The 16,368-nt window shown below is 39.9% G+C and overlaps 2 protein-coding genes across 6 annotated transcripts in view; one reads left to right on the forward strand and one right to left on the reverse strand.

Annotated features, from left to right (window-relative positions):
- The window catches only part of FAXDC2 (fatty acid hydroxylase domain containing 2), a 56,937-nt gene extending 51,322 nt beyond the window's left edge, over window positions 1-5,615 (reverse strand). The window contains exon 1 of the mRNA XM_077137492.1: window positions 5,111-5,615. The gene's annotated coding sequence lies outside the window, so the exon portion shown is untranslated. The remainder of the gene's footprint in view (window positions 1-5,110) is intronic.
- Window positions 5,549-16,368, forward strand: part of CNOT8 (CCR4-NOT transcription complex subunit 8) — a 102,984-nt gene continuing 92,164 nt past the window's right edge. Inside the window, exons 1-2 of one of the 5 annotated variants that reach the window (XM_077137495.1) lie at window positions 5,549-5,675; window positions 6,310-6,425. Coding sequence is in view for 2 of the 5 variants with exons in the window: in XM_077137497.1 (XP_076993612.1) it covers window positions 6,258-6,425 (168 nt within the window). In the remaining 3 variants the exon portion in view is untranslated. The other 4 variants (XM_077137494.1, XM_077137496.1, XM_077137497.1 and 1 more) reach the window with 4 other exon arrangements.

Consider the following 16,368-nt stretch of genomic DNA (forward strand, 5'->3'; position numbering starts at 1 on the left):
GTCCCTGATATGGCACCATTCTCTGAGGCGACCAGCCAACTACCTGGTGGCAGATTTATTGCATTGGACCACTTCAATCATGGAAGGGGCAGCATTTTGTTCTTTTTTTTAAATATTTTTATTGAGAAATCTTCACACACATACAATCTATACATAGTGTATAATCAATGGCTTACAATATCATCACATATTTATGTATTCATCACCATGATCATTCTTAGAACATTTGAATCACCCCAGAAAAAGAAATAAAAAGAAAAAACTCATATATCCCATATCTTTTACCCCTACTTTTTTTGTTCTTACCGGAATAGACATATATTCCAGAAAAGGATTTGCCTTCCCTGTACTCAATGCTTCTACCAAACTATCATCTGTGGACTTACGGATTACCTTATCCACCATCATGGTAATGTACACAATATTGCTTCTGATCAAGAAACCCACTTCACAGCAAATGAAGTGCATGTATGGGCACATGCTCTGGAATTCACTGGTATTACCATGTTAACCAGCACCTTGAAGTAGCTGGATTGATAGAACAGTGGAATGGCCTTTTGAGGACACAATTATGGCACCAATTGTGTGGCAATATGTTGCATGGCTGGGACAGTGTTATCTAGGAGATTGTATATGCTCTAAATCAATGTCTACTCTACAGTGTTGTTTCACCCATAGCCAGGATTCATGAGTCCAGGAATCAAAGGGTAGATATGTGAGTAGTATCAATCACTAGTACTTTTATCACTCTCTAGTAATCCACTAGAAAAATTTCTGTTTCTTGTCCTTGAAACCTTAAGCTATGTTGGACAACAGGTCTTTGTTCCAGAAGAAGGGATGCTTTCACCAGGAGACACAGCAATGATTCAAATGAGCTGGAAATTAAGATTGTCATCTGGCTATTTTAGGTTCTTCATGCCTCTGAATCAACAGCCAAAGGAGGGAATTACTATATTGGTTGGGTGATTGATACTGATTATCAAGGGGAAATAGGACAATGGAGGTGAAGAAGAGTTTGCCTGGAATATAGGAGATCCCATAGGGCATCTTTTAGCACTCCAATGCCCTACTCTTAGTCAGAAAAACTGCAATAACCCAATCCAGGCAGGACTACAAACCAGACCCAGGTTTGAGTCATCTACTAGGCAGAGAACTAAGATTAGTTGAGGTATTTTCCAAGGATAAAGGGAATATAGGATGAGTAGTGGGAAGAAGGTAAGTATGAGCTACATTCATGTGGCCATTTGCAGAAACGAGGACTATAATGGTTATGAGTATTTCTTCCTTGTTTTGTTATGAATATTTGTATACATATATAAAGCAAGCAAATATCATTGTTTTCTTCCCTATCTTATGTTATTTGTATAACAAATTTTATTAACATGTCATATTTATGTTACAGGATATCAAATTCAAGAGTGAATATTATCCAAGAACTTGTATCCTCTTCTAGGGAAATGGTTAGCATATTTATGAAAGACAGTTGAATTATTTTAAATGAAAGCATGACTGTTATTGTTTTTATTTAGAGATTAAGGTTTAAGGAGATGTGTATGGATGTTGAGTTGACAAGGGGTGGACAATGATGTTTAAGTTTATGTGTCAACTTGGCTAGTTTATGATGTGTAATTGTTTGGTCAAGCAAGCACTGACTTGATAGTTACTGTGAAGGGATTTCAGGGATTTAAATCATTAGTAAGTTAAGCACATCTATAACTGATTAGATCTATAATTAACAAAGGAGACTGTCTACAGCAATCAGAGGAGTCTTATCCAATCAGTTGAAGGCCTTAAAGGGAGAACTGAGGATTTCAGCAGTTAGACTTCCTATCTCTACTTCAGCCAGCCAGCTTCTCCTGGGAAATTCATCAAGACCTACATTAGAGTTCTCAACTTGTAGCCTTCCCTAAGGAATTCAGACTTGGTAATCCCCATGGCACAAGAAACAATTCCTATAATAAATCTCATAATATTTACATATATATCCTGTCAGTTCTGTTCCTCTTGAAACTCTGACCAATACATTCCCCCAATCCAGTTATTTTCTGTCACTTCATCCCAACTAATTTCTTTTATGATAGTTTTCACAATGTCTCCTTATCCTTTTATTTCTTATGCGAGTGCTTATTTACTTGTTTTATTGTCAGTCTCTGCCACCAAACGGTAAGCTCCACAAGGCTACAAACAATGTCTGTTTCATTCACCAGTGTATCTTCAGTGTCAACGCAGGGCCAGGCCCACAACAGCAAAGAAACTTACACACTGGTGAATAGATGAACACACAATCTCATACTGGACTGGGAATCATAAGACTTAAAGCCTGGTGCTATCTCTAGGAGCTGGGTGACTTTGAGCAAGGTATTTAATTCCTTTCCGCGAAATTAAGGGAACATATTGGTTAGAACATCTTTATAGACCTTCTCAGCTTCAGAATTTTAAAAGTATATGATTTATATTGGTAGATTTTGAAATGTTTTTACTTTAGTAGATCCTAATGGGAAAGAAAAATAGAATGAGATATGAAAAAAAAATAGATTCGATATCTAATCCAGATTTTTAAAAAGGAACTCTGAAAACCTTAGAAACCTGAAGTCATAAGAAAGAGATCAGAAAGTTTTTCTGGTTGCAATTAAAAGATTAAAATAACATGCAAATGCTTAGTCATGAAAAATGACCCTTGCTTTATAATCAGATTTGTTGATAAGTTATTAGAGACAAAGGGAAGTTTCCCATATAGAAAAGGCAAGGAAAGTTCAAAATCAGGAAGTTCACCCCCCAAGAACATCAAAGAAAAAGAACTGAGCTGGGTGCATTCTACAGTTGAGCACAAAAAAAGTACTAAGCTGGGAGCATTCTGCAGTTGAATGTAAAGGCAAATAATGCAACATAAAAAATAACATTGTAAAAAGTAGACTTTTGGTAGGCCTGAGGAAAAAAAAAAATCTTTTGAAATGGAATCAGTTAATTGACAGGTATGTAGGTATGCCAGCACTCAAAGGAATATAAAGATTGAGACTCCTGCCCTTCCTCTCTCTCTTTAAACATAGTTGTTTCTCAACCTGCTAAATATAATTTTCCAGGAATCCCAATCCCTTTCAAAGATATTAAAATGAATCTCTACTTAGTAAATAATGTCAGATCTCTGTAACACCAGAGGATGACATATAGCAGTACTAAGTAAGCTGCAGGCGTTTATCCTCCACTCCATTTTCAAAATATTTCAAATTAAAATATATACTTTAAGTTTTTATCTTCCTACATATTTTTATAATACTTTGGGAAGAGCATCCTGTTATATTCATTCAGAATTGGGAATAAGAGAAAGGCTTGACTAGTCAAGGATATCACCCTATCTCCTACAATCAGCGTTTCTTAATCACTTTTAAACCTACAACCTCCTACTTTCCATCCCCCGCCCCCACATTATTCATTTTCAACTATCCCCTCATTCGTTTGGAGCCTCTCTCCTACTGAGAATCAGTGATTTAAACAATCATTCTGATTTTGCAAAAGCATGAAAACAGGGTAAAACCCATTGTGTAAAATTTAGACAGTCCTATACCTCTTGAAATATAAGCCACTTGTATTTTTTTTTTTTTAACATGATCAGTGTTCTAGTTTGCCAGTTGCCAGAATGCAATACACCAGAAATGGAATGGCCTTTAAAAAGGGAAATTTAATAAGCTGCTAGTTTACAGTTCTAAGGCCAAGAAAATGTCCCAATTACAAGTCTATGGAAATGTCAATCAAAGGCAACCAGGGAAAGATACCTTGGTTCAAGAAGGCTGATGAAGTTCAGGTTTCTCTCTCAAGTGAGAAGACCCATGGCGAACACAGTCAGAGTTTCTCTCTCAGCTGGAAGGCACATGGGGAGCAAGGTGTCATCTGCTAGCTTCCTCTCCTGGCTTCCTGTTTCACGAAGCTCCCCAGGAAGCATTTTCCTTCTTCATCTCCAAAGGCCGCTGGCTTGTGGGCTCCCTGCTCCTTGTGGATATGTCATTCTTCTCTGCTTTCTCTGAATCTCTCTCATTCTCCAAAATGTTTCCTCTTTCATAAGACTCCAGTAAACCAATCAAGACCCACCCAAAAGGATGGAGACATATCTCCCCTAATCCAGTTTAACAACCACTCTTGATTAAATCACACCCCCAGGGAGATGATCTAATTATAGTTTCAAACATACAATACTGAATAGGGAGTAGAAGAAACTGCTGCCTTTACAAAATGGGATTAGGATTAAAACATGGCTTTTCTAGGGTACATACATCATTTCAAACCAGCACAGGAAGGCACTGGGAATCCAACTCCTGGTCTCCAGCATGGCAGGCAAGAACTCTGCCACTAAGCCATCATGGCCTGCCCAATCTGTATTTGTTTTACATTTATCTTTAATAACCTGAGAAAGGAACATCCAGTTCTGGCTGAGGAGTTAAGAGGGGACGGGAGTGGTGTATTTCCTTTTTGATTGTTTTAGTGCACACTAGCCCGGTGCTGCAGGAAAAAACAAAATCCTAAAGGAGGATTATGGAGGCTGCTTTACATGTGACTAGCGTCTGCCTGTCTAGAGCTACCTTCTGCTGAATCTAAGTGAACTGGGTGAAAGGATATTAGAAACTCACAGAACTGACTGTGGGCTAGGCCGTGTCTTGCCTGCCTTCTCCCTCACAGTATTCCACAACGGAATTAATCTGGCTGGAAGTTAACAAATATTTAGTCTCACAGGAATAAGAAACTGAGACAAATAAAAAAATTACTTATTGTATGTTCTTATATTCCTGTGTATGGGGCGTTTTTGCATTAAACTATTCAATCTTCAGAACAACTTTGCGAGACAGTCATTCGTATCCCTATTTTATAGAAAAGGAAGTAGACAGTGGAGTTCAGGAAGTGCATTTGATGCTCTACTCCGGAGGGTGGAGGTGTAAGCTCACCTACCGGGGGAACAGAAGCTTTGGGGAATCCAGTTTGAAACTGCCCCTCAAGGTCTGCTCTGCCATCCAACTGGGAAGCATTAAGGAGAACGCTGGTGAATCCCCTTAGAGGAAAATGTTTAAAAGCACGAAGCGAATAGTAGGAAGGCCACTTGCCCCACCACTTGCCGAATACTTACCCCAACCCCCTCCACTTAAAATCTTGAAACTTAACTAGAACCGTCCTTTGGAGCGACAGCACCTCCTCTTAGGGTCAAGAGTGGAGACTATAAGGACGGTCCGGAATTGATGGCTGCGTGCTTTAAGTCAGGACCTTGTCCTCTTTCCTACTGTTGGAGAACAAGACACAGTAGTCACCCGAGCCCGGTGAAACACTGCCAAGGGCAGGCGTTGGCAAAGCACCTCCTTTCCTAATGGATTAACAGAGACTCGTGTAGCTGGAAGGGGTTTGAGAGACCTCTTAGGTCAGGCCTGGCCCCGTTGCTTTCGCAACCCAAACCTGGAGAGCCTGCTTAGCGCCGTGGAGCTTCCAGAGCGACGGTTCCTCCCACCAAGCGCCTCCCCCCAGGGAAGGCGGTGTCATCTTTGTAATTCCAGCAGACCAGGCAGTCGGTTGCTATAGTAACATCCTAACCAGGCTCTATGAGGCCGGGAGAAAGGAGGCGAGAAGGGAGGCGGGCCTCGGCAGACGTCACCCAGACGCTGCCTCCCCCCCCAAATAATTGTCTGCGAAAGACACGTGAGGTAGATGTTTTGTAAGTGAAGGGTCCAGGAGACTGAATGAAACAAAAGGAGAGGTTCAGGATCTCCTTCCATCACCAAATCCTTCTACCAAAGATTTTAACGGTCCTTCAAAACGGAGCAGGGAGCGTTTGTAATTCGGGGGCTTTTGTCAGACCGGCCACGCCCTTTCCTGGACCTTTGCTCTTTTTAGGCCACGCCCGCTAAGTGTACTGTAGACCGCACCCCTTTCTTGGGCGCGCGGAAGGAGACGCGAAATGGAGTAAGCGCGTATTAAACAGAGCTAGCGTAACTAAACGCGCCAACGCTTAGGGCGGGCGTGTCTTCCGCATGCGTCCTACGAGTCCGCCTAGCCCCGACTATTTCACGGTGGGGGAGGGTGGGTCCTTTTGATTCTGCGCCTGCGCCCTGTTCCTCGCGAGCTCAAAAGCTGGGTGAATCCGCCCGGCGTCGCCGGGACGCGCAAAGAGGGAGGAGCGAAAGTGGTCACGCGCGCTCGCGTCTGAAGGGACGCTGAGTGAGCAGGCGAGTTGGGAGGATCCGGTGGGTAGAGTGACACCCTGGGTTGTTTTGTGAACTGTGCGTATGGCCGCTCTGGGCACTGGATCGCTCATCTCAGTGTCCCGCTCGGTTCTAGGAGCAGATCCGGGGCAGAGGGAAGAGAGCGCCGGGTCAGGTGCCGCCGCCGCCGGGAAGTCCGCCAGCCCGCCCTTCAGCTTGCCAGCCGGCGTTTTGCGGGCTCTGCTGGTCTGGGTAAGCGGGCTCCTGCGTACCGAAGAGAGGGGCATGAGTAGCTGAGAGAATGTGGAAGACAATCGGGGACCTGTGGGAGGAATGGGCCTCAGGGTTTGTGTCAGGGGCAGAATCTGTGAGTAGAGAACGAAACCTACGGAAATAAAAATAATAATACCAGTATGTGCCAGGGCTTTACTAGGCACCTTATATGCTTCATCCTATTTACAGCAATCCTCTGAGGCATATACTATTATTAAACCTATTCTGTAAGATAGGGAAACCGAGGCATGAGAGTTAACTTACGCGAAGCCACACGAGTAGTAGATGGTCTTGTGTGGATTCGAACTTAGGCCTATTTGACGCAAAGGCTGTATTTTAATGTCATTGCTTTACTAGAAAAAAAGTAAAGGTAAGAGGGGGTTAGAGAAGGAGGTGGTTATGGGTGAATGTGGTTTGAAGTGGAGGGTGATCCTGAAGAGGAGGAGAGTGATGACGGGGGAGAGAGGGAGAGGACCTGAGTTTGGAACCTTGCGGGCCTCCTCCTTTCTAATTCGTCTACCCCTTCTTCCTAGTTCTTGTGGCCCCACAATCTTTCCTTGCTATTGTGGCCTTATGAACCAGAGCCGTTGCTCTAGAGGTCTAGCTCGGAGGCCTGGGCCTCACGGGTGGTTTTAAGAACTGGTTGAACTGCGGTTCAGTCCAGAGTAGTCTTTGGAAACTGAGGGGTTTGGGGGAGGGAATGGAGGCAGCGGTTGGGTATAGACAGAACCCTCTTCCAAACTGCTGCGGTTTCTTCTAATGTGCTGCTACCTTCTTTTCCATCTTAAGCCAAGCCCTGCAAAGCCTTCGTTCAGTCTTTAAAATGGAAAAGTGATAGCTATTGTTTCCTTGTACAGTTATGTGTAAACAAAATCCAAACATTCTTTTCCCAAGCAAGGCCAGCTATTCTGGATTGCTTGCAGAGAAAGCTTTTTGGCTTTTATCATTTGTGCTCCAGAATTTTGCTAGGAAAATAAAGAGTGCTCTTTTGGAGAAATTTGCATTATAGGTCAATGTGAGTAATTTGAACGGATTGAACTGTGGTTCAACGCAGAGCAGGGACCTCAGTAGTTCATAGGGGTGTATGTTAATGAGAACTCCTTTTCTGGTCTCTCAGCTTAAGAACTAGGAAATAACTGGTATAAGACAGTGTTAGTGTTTTGCTTTCATATGAAGTGGAGTTGTAGCTCATGTAGGAGTCAAATTATAGTTAGCCTCGGAGGCAAACATTGCATGTGATCAAAATTATTCTTAAAAATTCCTTTGGAAGGTGCAAAGTTGGAGATTTCCATCCAGTTTCTCACTAAATCCAGCATGATTTTTCCTTCTGCTTGGAAACTCGTTACTGTTTCTTTCTTTCTTTCTTTTTTTTTTTTTTTTAAACTTTTTGAATTGTATATTGTAACATATGTGCAGAGCAGGGAAAAAGCAATAGTTTTCAAAGCACTCTTCAACTAGTAGTTATAGGACAGATCCCAGAGTTTGTCATGGGTTACCATACCATCCTTCTGTTACTGTTTCTTTAGTTAAAACCTAGATAAAGTAGTTAAGTTACTTTTGGTGGCTGTGTTGTACCAATAAAAATAAACATACTTGAATGATATGGTCATTTGACACTGTGAGATGCTTGCACTGGAAGCTTAGAAGGAGGAAGACTAAGAATAGTATGTTTGTAGTTCCCATTTTAAGCTCATTCTGGAGCATGTGTCCACTGAATGGAAAGTGGAAAATATTGCTGGCAAAATCGTAATTGCTCTTCTCTCTCTCTCTCTTTTTTTTTGATCCACAATTCCAGTATAATTTAACTTGCTATGTTAAATATTCTTAGTGTTTTGTGATTCCTCTTCAGTTTTTGAGTGGCCCTACATGTAGGGTCTTGTAAGCTATTGTTTCTTTCCCCACGGACTTGTTAATTCTTTAGGAAGATAAGGATTTGATGCAGGAATTTCTTACATATTTTTACCAGTGGTCTGGCTTATACATTCCCCATTTGTCAGATATGTGTAACAGTGGTTAGTTTTTTCAAAGTAAGTTCTCTTGGAAATGGAAGTCTTGATATACCTCCTTTTAAAATTATTATCTCTGAGTTTCAGTTTTTTTTTTTGCTATTTTTTTATTAATTAAAGAAAAAAAAGAAATTAACACAACATTTAGAAATCATTCCATTCTACATATGCAATCAGTAATTCTTAACATCATCACATAGATGCATGATCATCATTTCTTAGTACATTTGCATCCATTTAGGAAAAGAACTAGCAAAACAGAAAAAGATATAGAATGTTAATATAGAGAAAAAAATAAAAATAATAGTAAAAAAAAAGACACAAACAAACAAACAGACAAACAAAAAAAAAACCTATAGCTAAGATGCAGCTTCATTCAGTGTTTTCACATGATTACTTTACAATTAGGTATTATTGTGCTGTCCATTTTTGAGTTTTTGTATCTAGTCCTGTTGCACAGTCTGTATCCCTTCAGCTCCAATTACCCATTATCTTACCCTGTTTCTAACTCCTGTTGGTCTCTGTTACCAATGACATATTCCAAGTTTATTCTCGAATGTCGGTTCACATCAGTGGGACCATACAGTATTTGTCCTTTAGTTTTTGGCTAGACTCACTCAGCATAATGTTCGCTAGGTCCATCCATGTTATTACATGCTTCATAAGTTTATTCTGTCTTAAAGCTGCATAATATTCCATCGTATGTATATACCACAGTTTGTTAGCCACTCTTCTGTTTATGGACATTTTGGCTGTTTCCATCTCTTTGCAATTGTAAGTAACGCTGCTATAAACATTGGTGTGCAAATGTCTGTTTGTGTCTTTGCCCTTAAGTCCTTTGAGTAGATACCTAGCAATGGTATTGCTGGGTCGTATGGCAATTCAATATTCAGTTTTTTTAGGAACCGCCAAACTGCCTTCCACAGTGGTTGCACCATTTGACATTCCCACCAACAGTGGATAAGTGTGCCTCTTTCTCCGCATCCTCTCCAGCACTTGTCATTTTCTGTTTTGTTGATAATGGCCATTCTGGTGGGTGTGAGATGATATCTCATTGTGGTTTTGGTTTGCATTTCTCTAATGGCTAGGGATATTGAGCATCTCTTCATGTGCCTTTTGCCCATTTGTATTTCCTCTTCTGAGAGGTGTCTGTTCAAGTCTTTTTCCCATTTTGTAATTGGGTTGGCTGTCTTTTTGTTGTTGAGTTGGACAGTCTCTTTATAAATTCTGGATACTAGACCTTTATCTGATATGTCGTTTCCAAATATTGTCTCCCATTGTGTAGGCTGTCTTTCTACTTTCTTGATGAAGTTCTTTGATGCACAAAAGTGTTTAATTTTGAGGAGCTCCCATTTATTTATTTCCTTCTTCAGTGCTCTTGCTTTAGGTTTAAGGTCCATAAAACCGCCTCCAATTGTAAGTTTCATAAGATATCTCCCACATTTTCCTCTAACTGTTTTATGGTCTTAGACCTAATGTTTAGATCTTTGATCCATTTTGAGTTAACTTTTGTATAGGGTGTGAGATACGGGTCTTCTTTCATTCTTTTGCATATGGATATCCAGTTCTCTAGGCACCATTTATTGAAGAGACTGTTCTATCCCAGGTGAGTTGGCTTGACTGCCTTATCAAAGATCAAATGTCCATAGATGAGAGGGTCTATATCTGAGCACTCTATTCGATTCCATTGGTCAATATATCTATCTTTATGGCAATACCATGCTGTTTTGACCACTGTGGCTTCATAATATGCCTTAAAGTCCGGCAGCGTGAGACCTCCAGCTTCGTTTTTTTTCCTCAAGATACTTTTAGCAATTCGGGGCACCCTGCCCTTCCAGATAAATTTGCTTATTGGTTTTTCTATTTCTGAAAAATAAGTTGTTGGGATTTTGATTGTTATTGCATTGAATCTGTAAATCAATTCAGGTAGGATTGACATCTTAACTGTATTTAGTCTTCCAATCCATGAACACGGTATGCCCTTCCATCTATTTAGGTCTTCTGTGATTTCTTTTAACAGTTTTTTGTAGTTTTCTTTATATAGGTTTTTTTTGTCTCTTTAGTTAAATTTACTCCTAGGTATTTCATTCTTTTAGTTGCAATTGTAAATGGGATTCGTTTCTTGATTTCCCCCTCAGGTTGTTCATTACTAGTGTATAGAAATGCTACAGATTTTTGAATGTTGATCTTGTAACCTGCTACTTTGCTGTACTCATTTATTAGCTCTAGTAGTTTTGTTGTGGATTTTTCCGGGTTTTCGATGTATAGTATCATATCGTCTGCAAACAGTGATAGTTTTACTTCTTCCTTTCCAATTTTGATGCCTTGTATTTCTTTTTCTTGTCTAATTGCTCTGGCTAGAACCTCCAACATGATATTGAATAATAGTGGTGATAATGGACATCCTTGTCTTGTTCCTGATCTTAAGGGGAAATTTTCAATTTTTCCCCATTGAGGATGATATTAGCTGTGGGTTTTTCATATATGCCCTCTATCATTTTAAGGAAGTTCCCTTGTATTCCTATCTTTTGAAGTGTTTTCAACAGGAAAGGATGTTGAATCTTGTCAAATGCCTTCTCTGCATCAATTGAGATGATCATGTGATTTTTCTGCTTTGATTTGTTGATATGGTGTATTACATTAATTGATTTTCTTATGTTGAACCATCCTTGCATACCTGGGATGAATCCTACTTGGTCATGATGTATAATTCTTTTAATGTGTTGCTGGATTCGATTTGCTAGAATTTTGTTGAGGATTTTTGCATCTGTATTCATTAGAGAGATTGGTCTGCAGTTTCCTTTTTTTGTAATATCTTTGCCTGGTTTAGGTATGAGGGTGATGTTGGCTTCATAGAATGAATTAGGTAGCTTTCCCTCCACTTCGATTTTTTTGAAGAGTTTGAGGAGAGTTGGTACTAATTCTTTCTGGAATGTTTGGTAAGATTCACATGTGAAGCCGTTTGGTCCTGGACTTTTCTTTTTAGGAAGCTTTTGAATGACTGATTCAATTTCTTTACTTGTGATTGGTTTGTTGAGGTCATCTATTTCTTCTTGAGTCAAAGTTGGTTGTTCATGTCTTTCCAGGAATCCCTTCCATTTCATCTAAATTGTTGTATTTATTAGCGTAAAGTTGTTCATAGTATCCTGTTATTACCTCCTTTATTTCTGTGAGGTCAGTGGTTATGTCTCTTCTTCCATTTCTGATCTTATTTATTTGCATCCTCTCTCTTCTTCTTTTTGTCAATCTTGCTAAGGGCCCATCAATCTTATTGATTTTCTCATAGAACCAACTTCTGGTCTTATTGATTTTCTCTGTTGTTTTCATGTTTTCAATTTCATTTATTTCTGCTCTAATCTTTGTTATTTCTTTCCTTTTGCTTGCTTTGGGGTTAGTTTGCTGTTCTTTCTCCAGTTCTTCCAAATGGACAGCTAATTCCTGCATTTTTGCCTTTTCTTCTTTTCTGATATAGGCATTTAGTGCAATAAATTTCCCTCTTAGCACTGCCTTTGCTGCGTCCCATAGGTTTTGATATGTTGTGTTTTCGTTTTCATTCACCTCGAGGTATTTACTAATTTCTCTTGCAATTTCTTCCTTGACCCACTCGTTGTTTAAGAGTGTGTTGTTGAGCCTCCACGTATTTGTGAATTTTCTGGCACTCCACCTATTATTGATTTCCAACTTCATTCCTTTATGATCCGAGAAAGTGTTGTGTATGATTTCAATCTTTTTGAGTTTGTTGAGACTTGCTTTGTGACCCAGCATATGGTCTATCTTTGAGAATGATCCATGAGCACTTGAGAAAAAGGTGTATCCTGCTGTTGTGGGATGTAATGTCCTATAAATATCTGTTAAGTCTAGCTCATTTATAGTAATATTCAGATTCTCTATTTCTTTATTGATTCTCTGTCTAGATGTTCTGTCCATTGATGAGAGTGGTGAATTGAAGTCTCCAACTATTGTGGTATATGTGTCTGTTTCCCTTTTCAGTGTTTGCAGTGTATTCCTCACGTATTTTGGGGCATTCTGGTTTGGTACATAAAGATTTATGATTGTTATGTCTTCTTGTTTAATTGTTCCTTTTATTAGTATATAGTGTCCTTCTTTGTCTCTTTTAACTGTTTTACATTTGAAGTCTAACTTGTTGGATATTAGTATAGCCACTCCTGCTCTTTTCTGGTTGTTATTTGCATGAAATATCTTTTCCCAACCTTTCACTTTCAACCTGTATTTATCTTTGGGTCTAAGATGTGTTTCCTGTAGACAGCATATAGAAGGATCCTGTTTTTTAATCCATTCTGCCAGTCTATGTCTTTTGATTGGGGAATTCAGTCCATTGACATTTAGTGTTATTACTGTTTGGATAATATTTTCCTCTACCATTTTGCCTTTTGTATTATATATATCATATCTGATTTTCCTTCTTTCTACACTCTTCTCCATACCTCTCTCTTCTGTTGTTCGTATCTGACTCTAATGCTCCCTTTAGTATTTCTTGCAGAGCTGGTCTCTTGGTCACAAATTCTCTCAGTGACTTTTTGTCTGAGAATGTTTTAATTTCTCCCTCATTTTTGAAGGACAATTTTGCTGGATATAGGAGTCTTGGTTAGCAGTTTTTCTCTTTTAGTAATTTAAATATATCATCCCACTGTCTTCTAGCTTGCATGGTTTCTGCTGAGAAATCTACACATAGTCTTATTGGGTTTTCCTTGTATGTGATGGATTGTTTTTCTCTTGCTGCTTTCAAGATCCTCTCTTTCTCTTTGACCTCTGACATTCTAACTAGTAAGTGTCTCGGAGAACGCTTATTTGGGTCTATTCTCTTTGGGGTGCGCTGCATTTCTTGGATCTGTAATTTTAGGTGTTTCATAAGAGTTGGGAAATTTTCAGTGATAATTTCTTCCATTAGTTTTTCTCCTCCTTTTCCCTTGTCTTCTCCTCTGGGACACCCACAACACGTATATTTGTGCGCTTCATATTGTCATTCAGTTCCCTGATCCCCTGTTCAAATTTTTCCATTCTTTTCCCTATAGTTTCTGTTTCTTTTTGGAATTCAGATGTTCCATCCTCCAATTCACTAATTCTAACTTCTGTGTCTTTAAATCTACCATTGTAGGTATCCATTGTTTTTTCCAGCTTTTCTACTTTGTCCTTCACTCCCATAAGTTCTGTGATTTGTTTTTTCAGTTTTTCTATTTCTTCTTTTTGTTCAGCCCATGTCGTCTTCATGTCCTTCCTCAATTTATCGATTTCGTTTTTGAAGAGGTTTTCCATTTCTGTTCGTATATTCAGCATTAGTTGTTTCAGCTCCTGTATCTCATTTGAACTATTGGTTTGTTCCTTTGACTGGGCCATATTTTCAATTATCTGAGCGTGATCTGTTATCTTCTGCAGGCGTCTGGACATTTAATCAGATTTCCCTGGGTGTAAGACCCTGCAGGTTGAAAGATTTTTTCTGTGAAATCTCTGGGCTCTGTTTTTCTTATCCTGCCCAGTAGGTGGCGCTCGTGGCGCTCATCTGTCTGCGGGTCCCACCAGTAAAAGATGCTGTGACTCCTTTAACTGGAAAACTCACGCTGTAGGAGGAGGTCGCCAGCTGAAGCGGCTTGGGGGAGTGCCAGTCCGAGTCTCCCAGCCGGCCCGGGGATCCGCGCGCAGGGAGGGTCGCCAGCCTCTGCAGCTTGGGCGAACGCCTGTTCAAATTTCCCAGCCGGCCCGGGGCGCCAAGCGTGGCGGGAGACGCCAGCCACCGCGGCTTGGGGAAGTGTCTATCCACCGTTCCCAGCCGGACTGGGAAGCCACGTGTTTGGAAGGGACCCCGGTCGCCGTTCTCCGCAGCTTGGGGATCTCCGATCCAATTCTCCCAGCTGGTCCGGGGGGCCGCGTGTGGTGGTGGGGGGGCGCCAGCCGCCACGGCTTGTGGGGACCGCCTGTCCAATTCTCCCAGCCGGCCCGGGAAGGAGGGAGGGAGGGAATCCGGCCGCCTGCCGCCCTGGCCTGGGGAAGCCCGTGCCCCTCGGCGATCTCACCGAAGCGGGTTCTCCCAGCCAGTCAGCCGTTCTAGAATGGGGTACGCTGTCTTCTTGGTCTCTGTTGTGGCTCCAGGAGCTGTTCTGAATCGTTTCAACTTCTCTAGTAGCTGTTCTGGAGGAGGAACTAAGACCCGCATGTCTTACTAAGCTGCCATCTTCTCCAGAACCTCCAGTTTTTTAACTTATAAAAGAAAGTTAAAAAATGGAAAGTTAAAGTTTTATAAGAAAGTTATTTATCTTATAAATAAGACAGGATAACACTGTACAGGGTTGTTGTGTGGATGCATCATCCTCAGATGCTGTCAGACATTGTTGGGCTATTGGAGAATGTAGCTGATTTTAATAGTAACTTTTGGGAGACACTCTAGACGACTTGGACATTTCTTTTTCTTAATAACACAAGTTGCAAACTGTTGCCTATGAGCCGGGTTTGGTCTCTGGATGCATTTTGTTCGATCTGTAGTTTTTATTTATTTATTTGACAATTGCAGTAGGAAATTTATTGAGAGGCTCCATGATCTGCAGTTTTAAACAAATTAATTGGTTGCTAACATTTGAAAAGTGACTGTGTATAAAATGTCACATTTCTGGTTTTCTTTAGAAAATTGGAAGACCTGACAGACAGTGGCCTTTATTTCTGCAGTTCACTATAGTCCTCATTTATATTACCTCCCTGGTTCCTCTGTATCTGAAATGGAAGTCCTGCATACTGCCTTTTTAAATTAACTTCTATGAATTTCAGTTTTCTTGTCTGTAAAATGGAGAGTAAGATAAATACAAGGTTGAGAGAATTTTTTTTATGATTACTGTAATCATAGCCCCTGAAAATATTTCAGTATTATCTCTAAAATATAAAGGACTCCTTTTAAAAACATAACCAAAATATATTATAATGCCAAGAAAGAAGCAAAAAAGCAAAAACAAAACCTGGTAACAATCATTGTTAAAAATTTCTGACTGTCTCATAAATGCCATTTTGTTTTGTTTTGTTTTTGGTAACTGTTTAAAGCAAATCCAAATACAGTCTATTCATCTTTTTTATGCTGAAATACTTCCAAATTTACAGAAAAGTTAAAAAAAAAATCTAAACTCCATACTGAGTGTGCCAACTTACCTCTAGCCCCCAGCCCCAATATTCAGATCCACCAATTTTAACATTTTGCCACATTTGCCATGACATTCTATTTGTCAATTCATCCATTTATTCATTCATTTTCTGAACACCCGAGTGTAGGTTGTATGTATCATGTTCCTTGAACCCTTAATACTGTATATTACCTAAAAACAAACCACCTTAAGTGTAGTTATCAAGTTCAAGAAATTTAACATTGATATAAATCTTATAGTCTACATTCCAATTTTTTCATGTGTCCCAATTATATCCCTCTGAGCCTCTTCTCCTTTGCTAGATTCTATCCAGGATCATATGTTGCATTTAATTGTCATTGTCTCCCATAGTTGCATTTTTTTTAATGTACAATCAAAGATACAGTGTAAACTTTCCCATCTCAGCCACTCTCAAGCATACCATTCAGTGGGATTAATCACACCATTCAGTGGTATTAATCGCATTTACATTATTGCAGTACCCTCACCACTTTCATTCTAAAACTTTCCAGTTGCCCTAAATGGAACCCTGTGTCTTTTATGCATTAACTCCCCATTTCTCCTAATCAACATCCCTGCCTGGCAATTTGTACTCTTAGTCTTTGAACTTGCGTATTTTCTAATATTTTTTGTAGTAACCGTGGGGCTTAAGATTAACGTTCTAAATCTGTAAGAGTCTCATTTGTTTTGATACCAACTTAACTTCAGTAATATACACAAACTATTTTACTATACCCCTTTGTAACCCCCTAAATAAATAAATAAATATTTAGTTTT

This window comes from Tamandua tetradactyla, chromosome 20 (genome assembly GCF_023851605.1).
Source record: "Tamandua tetradactyla isolate mTamTet1 chromosome 20, mTamTet1.pri, whole genome shotgun sequence".
Classification (NCBI taxonomy): domain Eukaryota; kingdom Metazoa; phylum Chordata; class Mammalia; order Pilosa; family Myrmecophagidae; genus Tamandua; species Tamandua tetradactyla.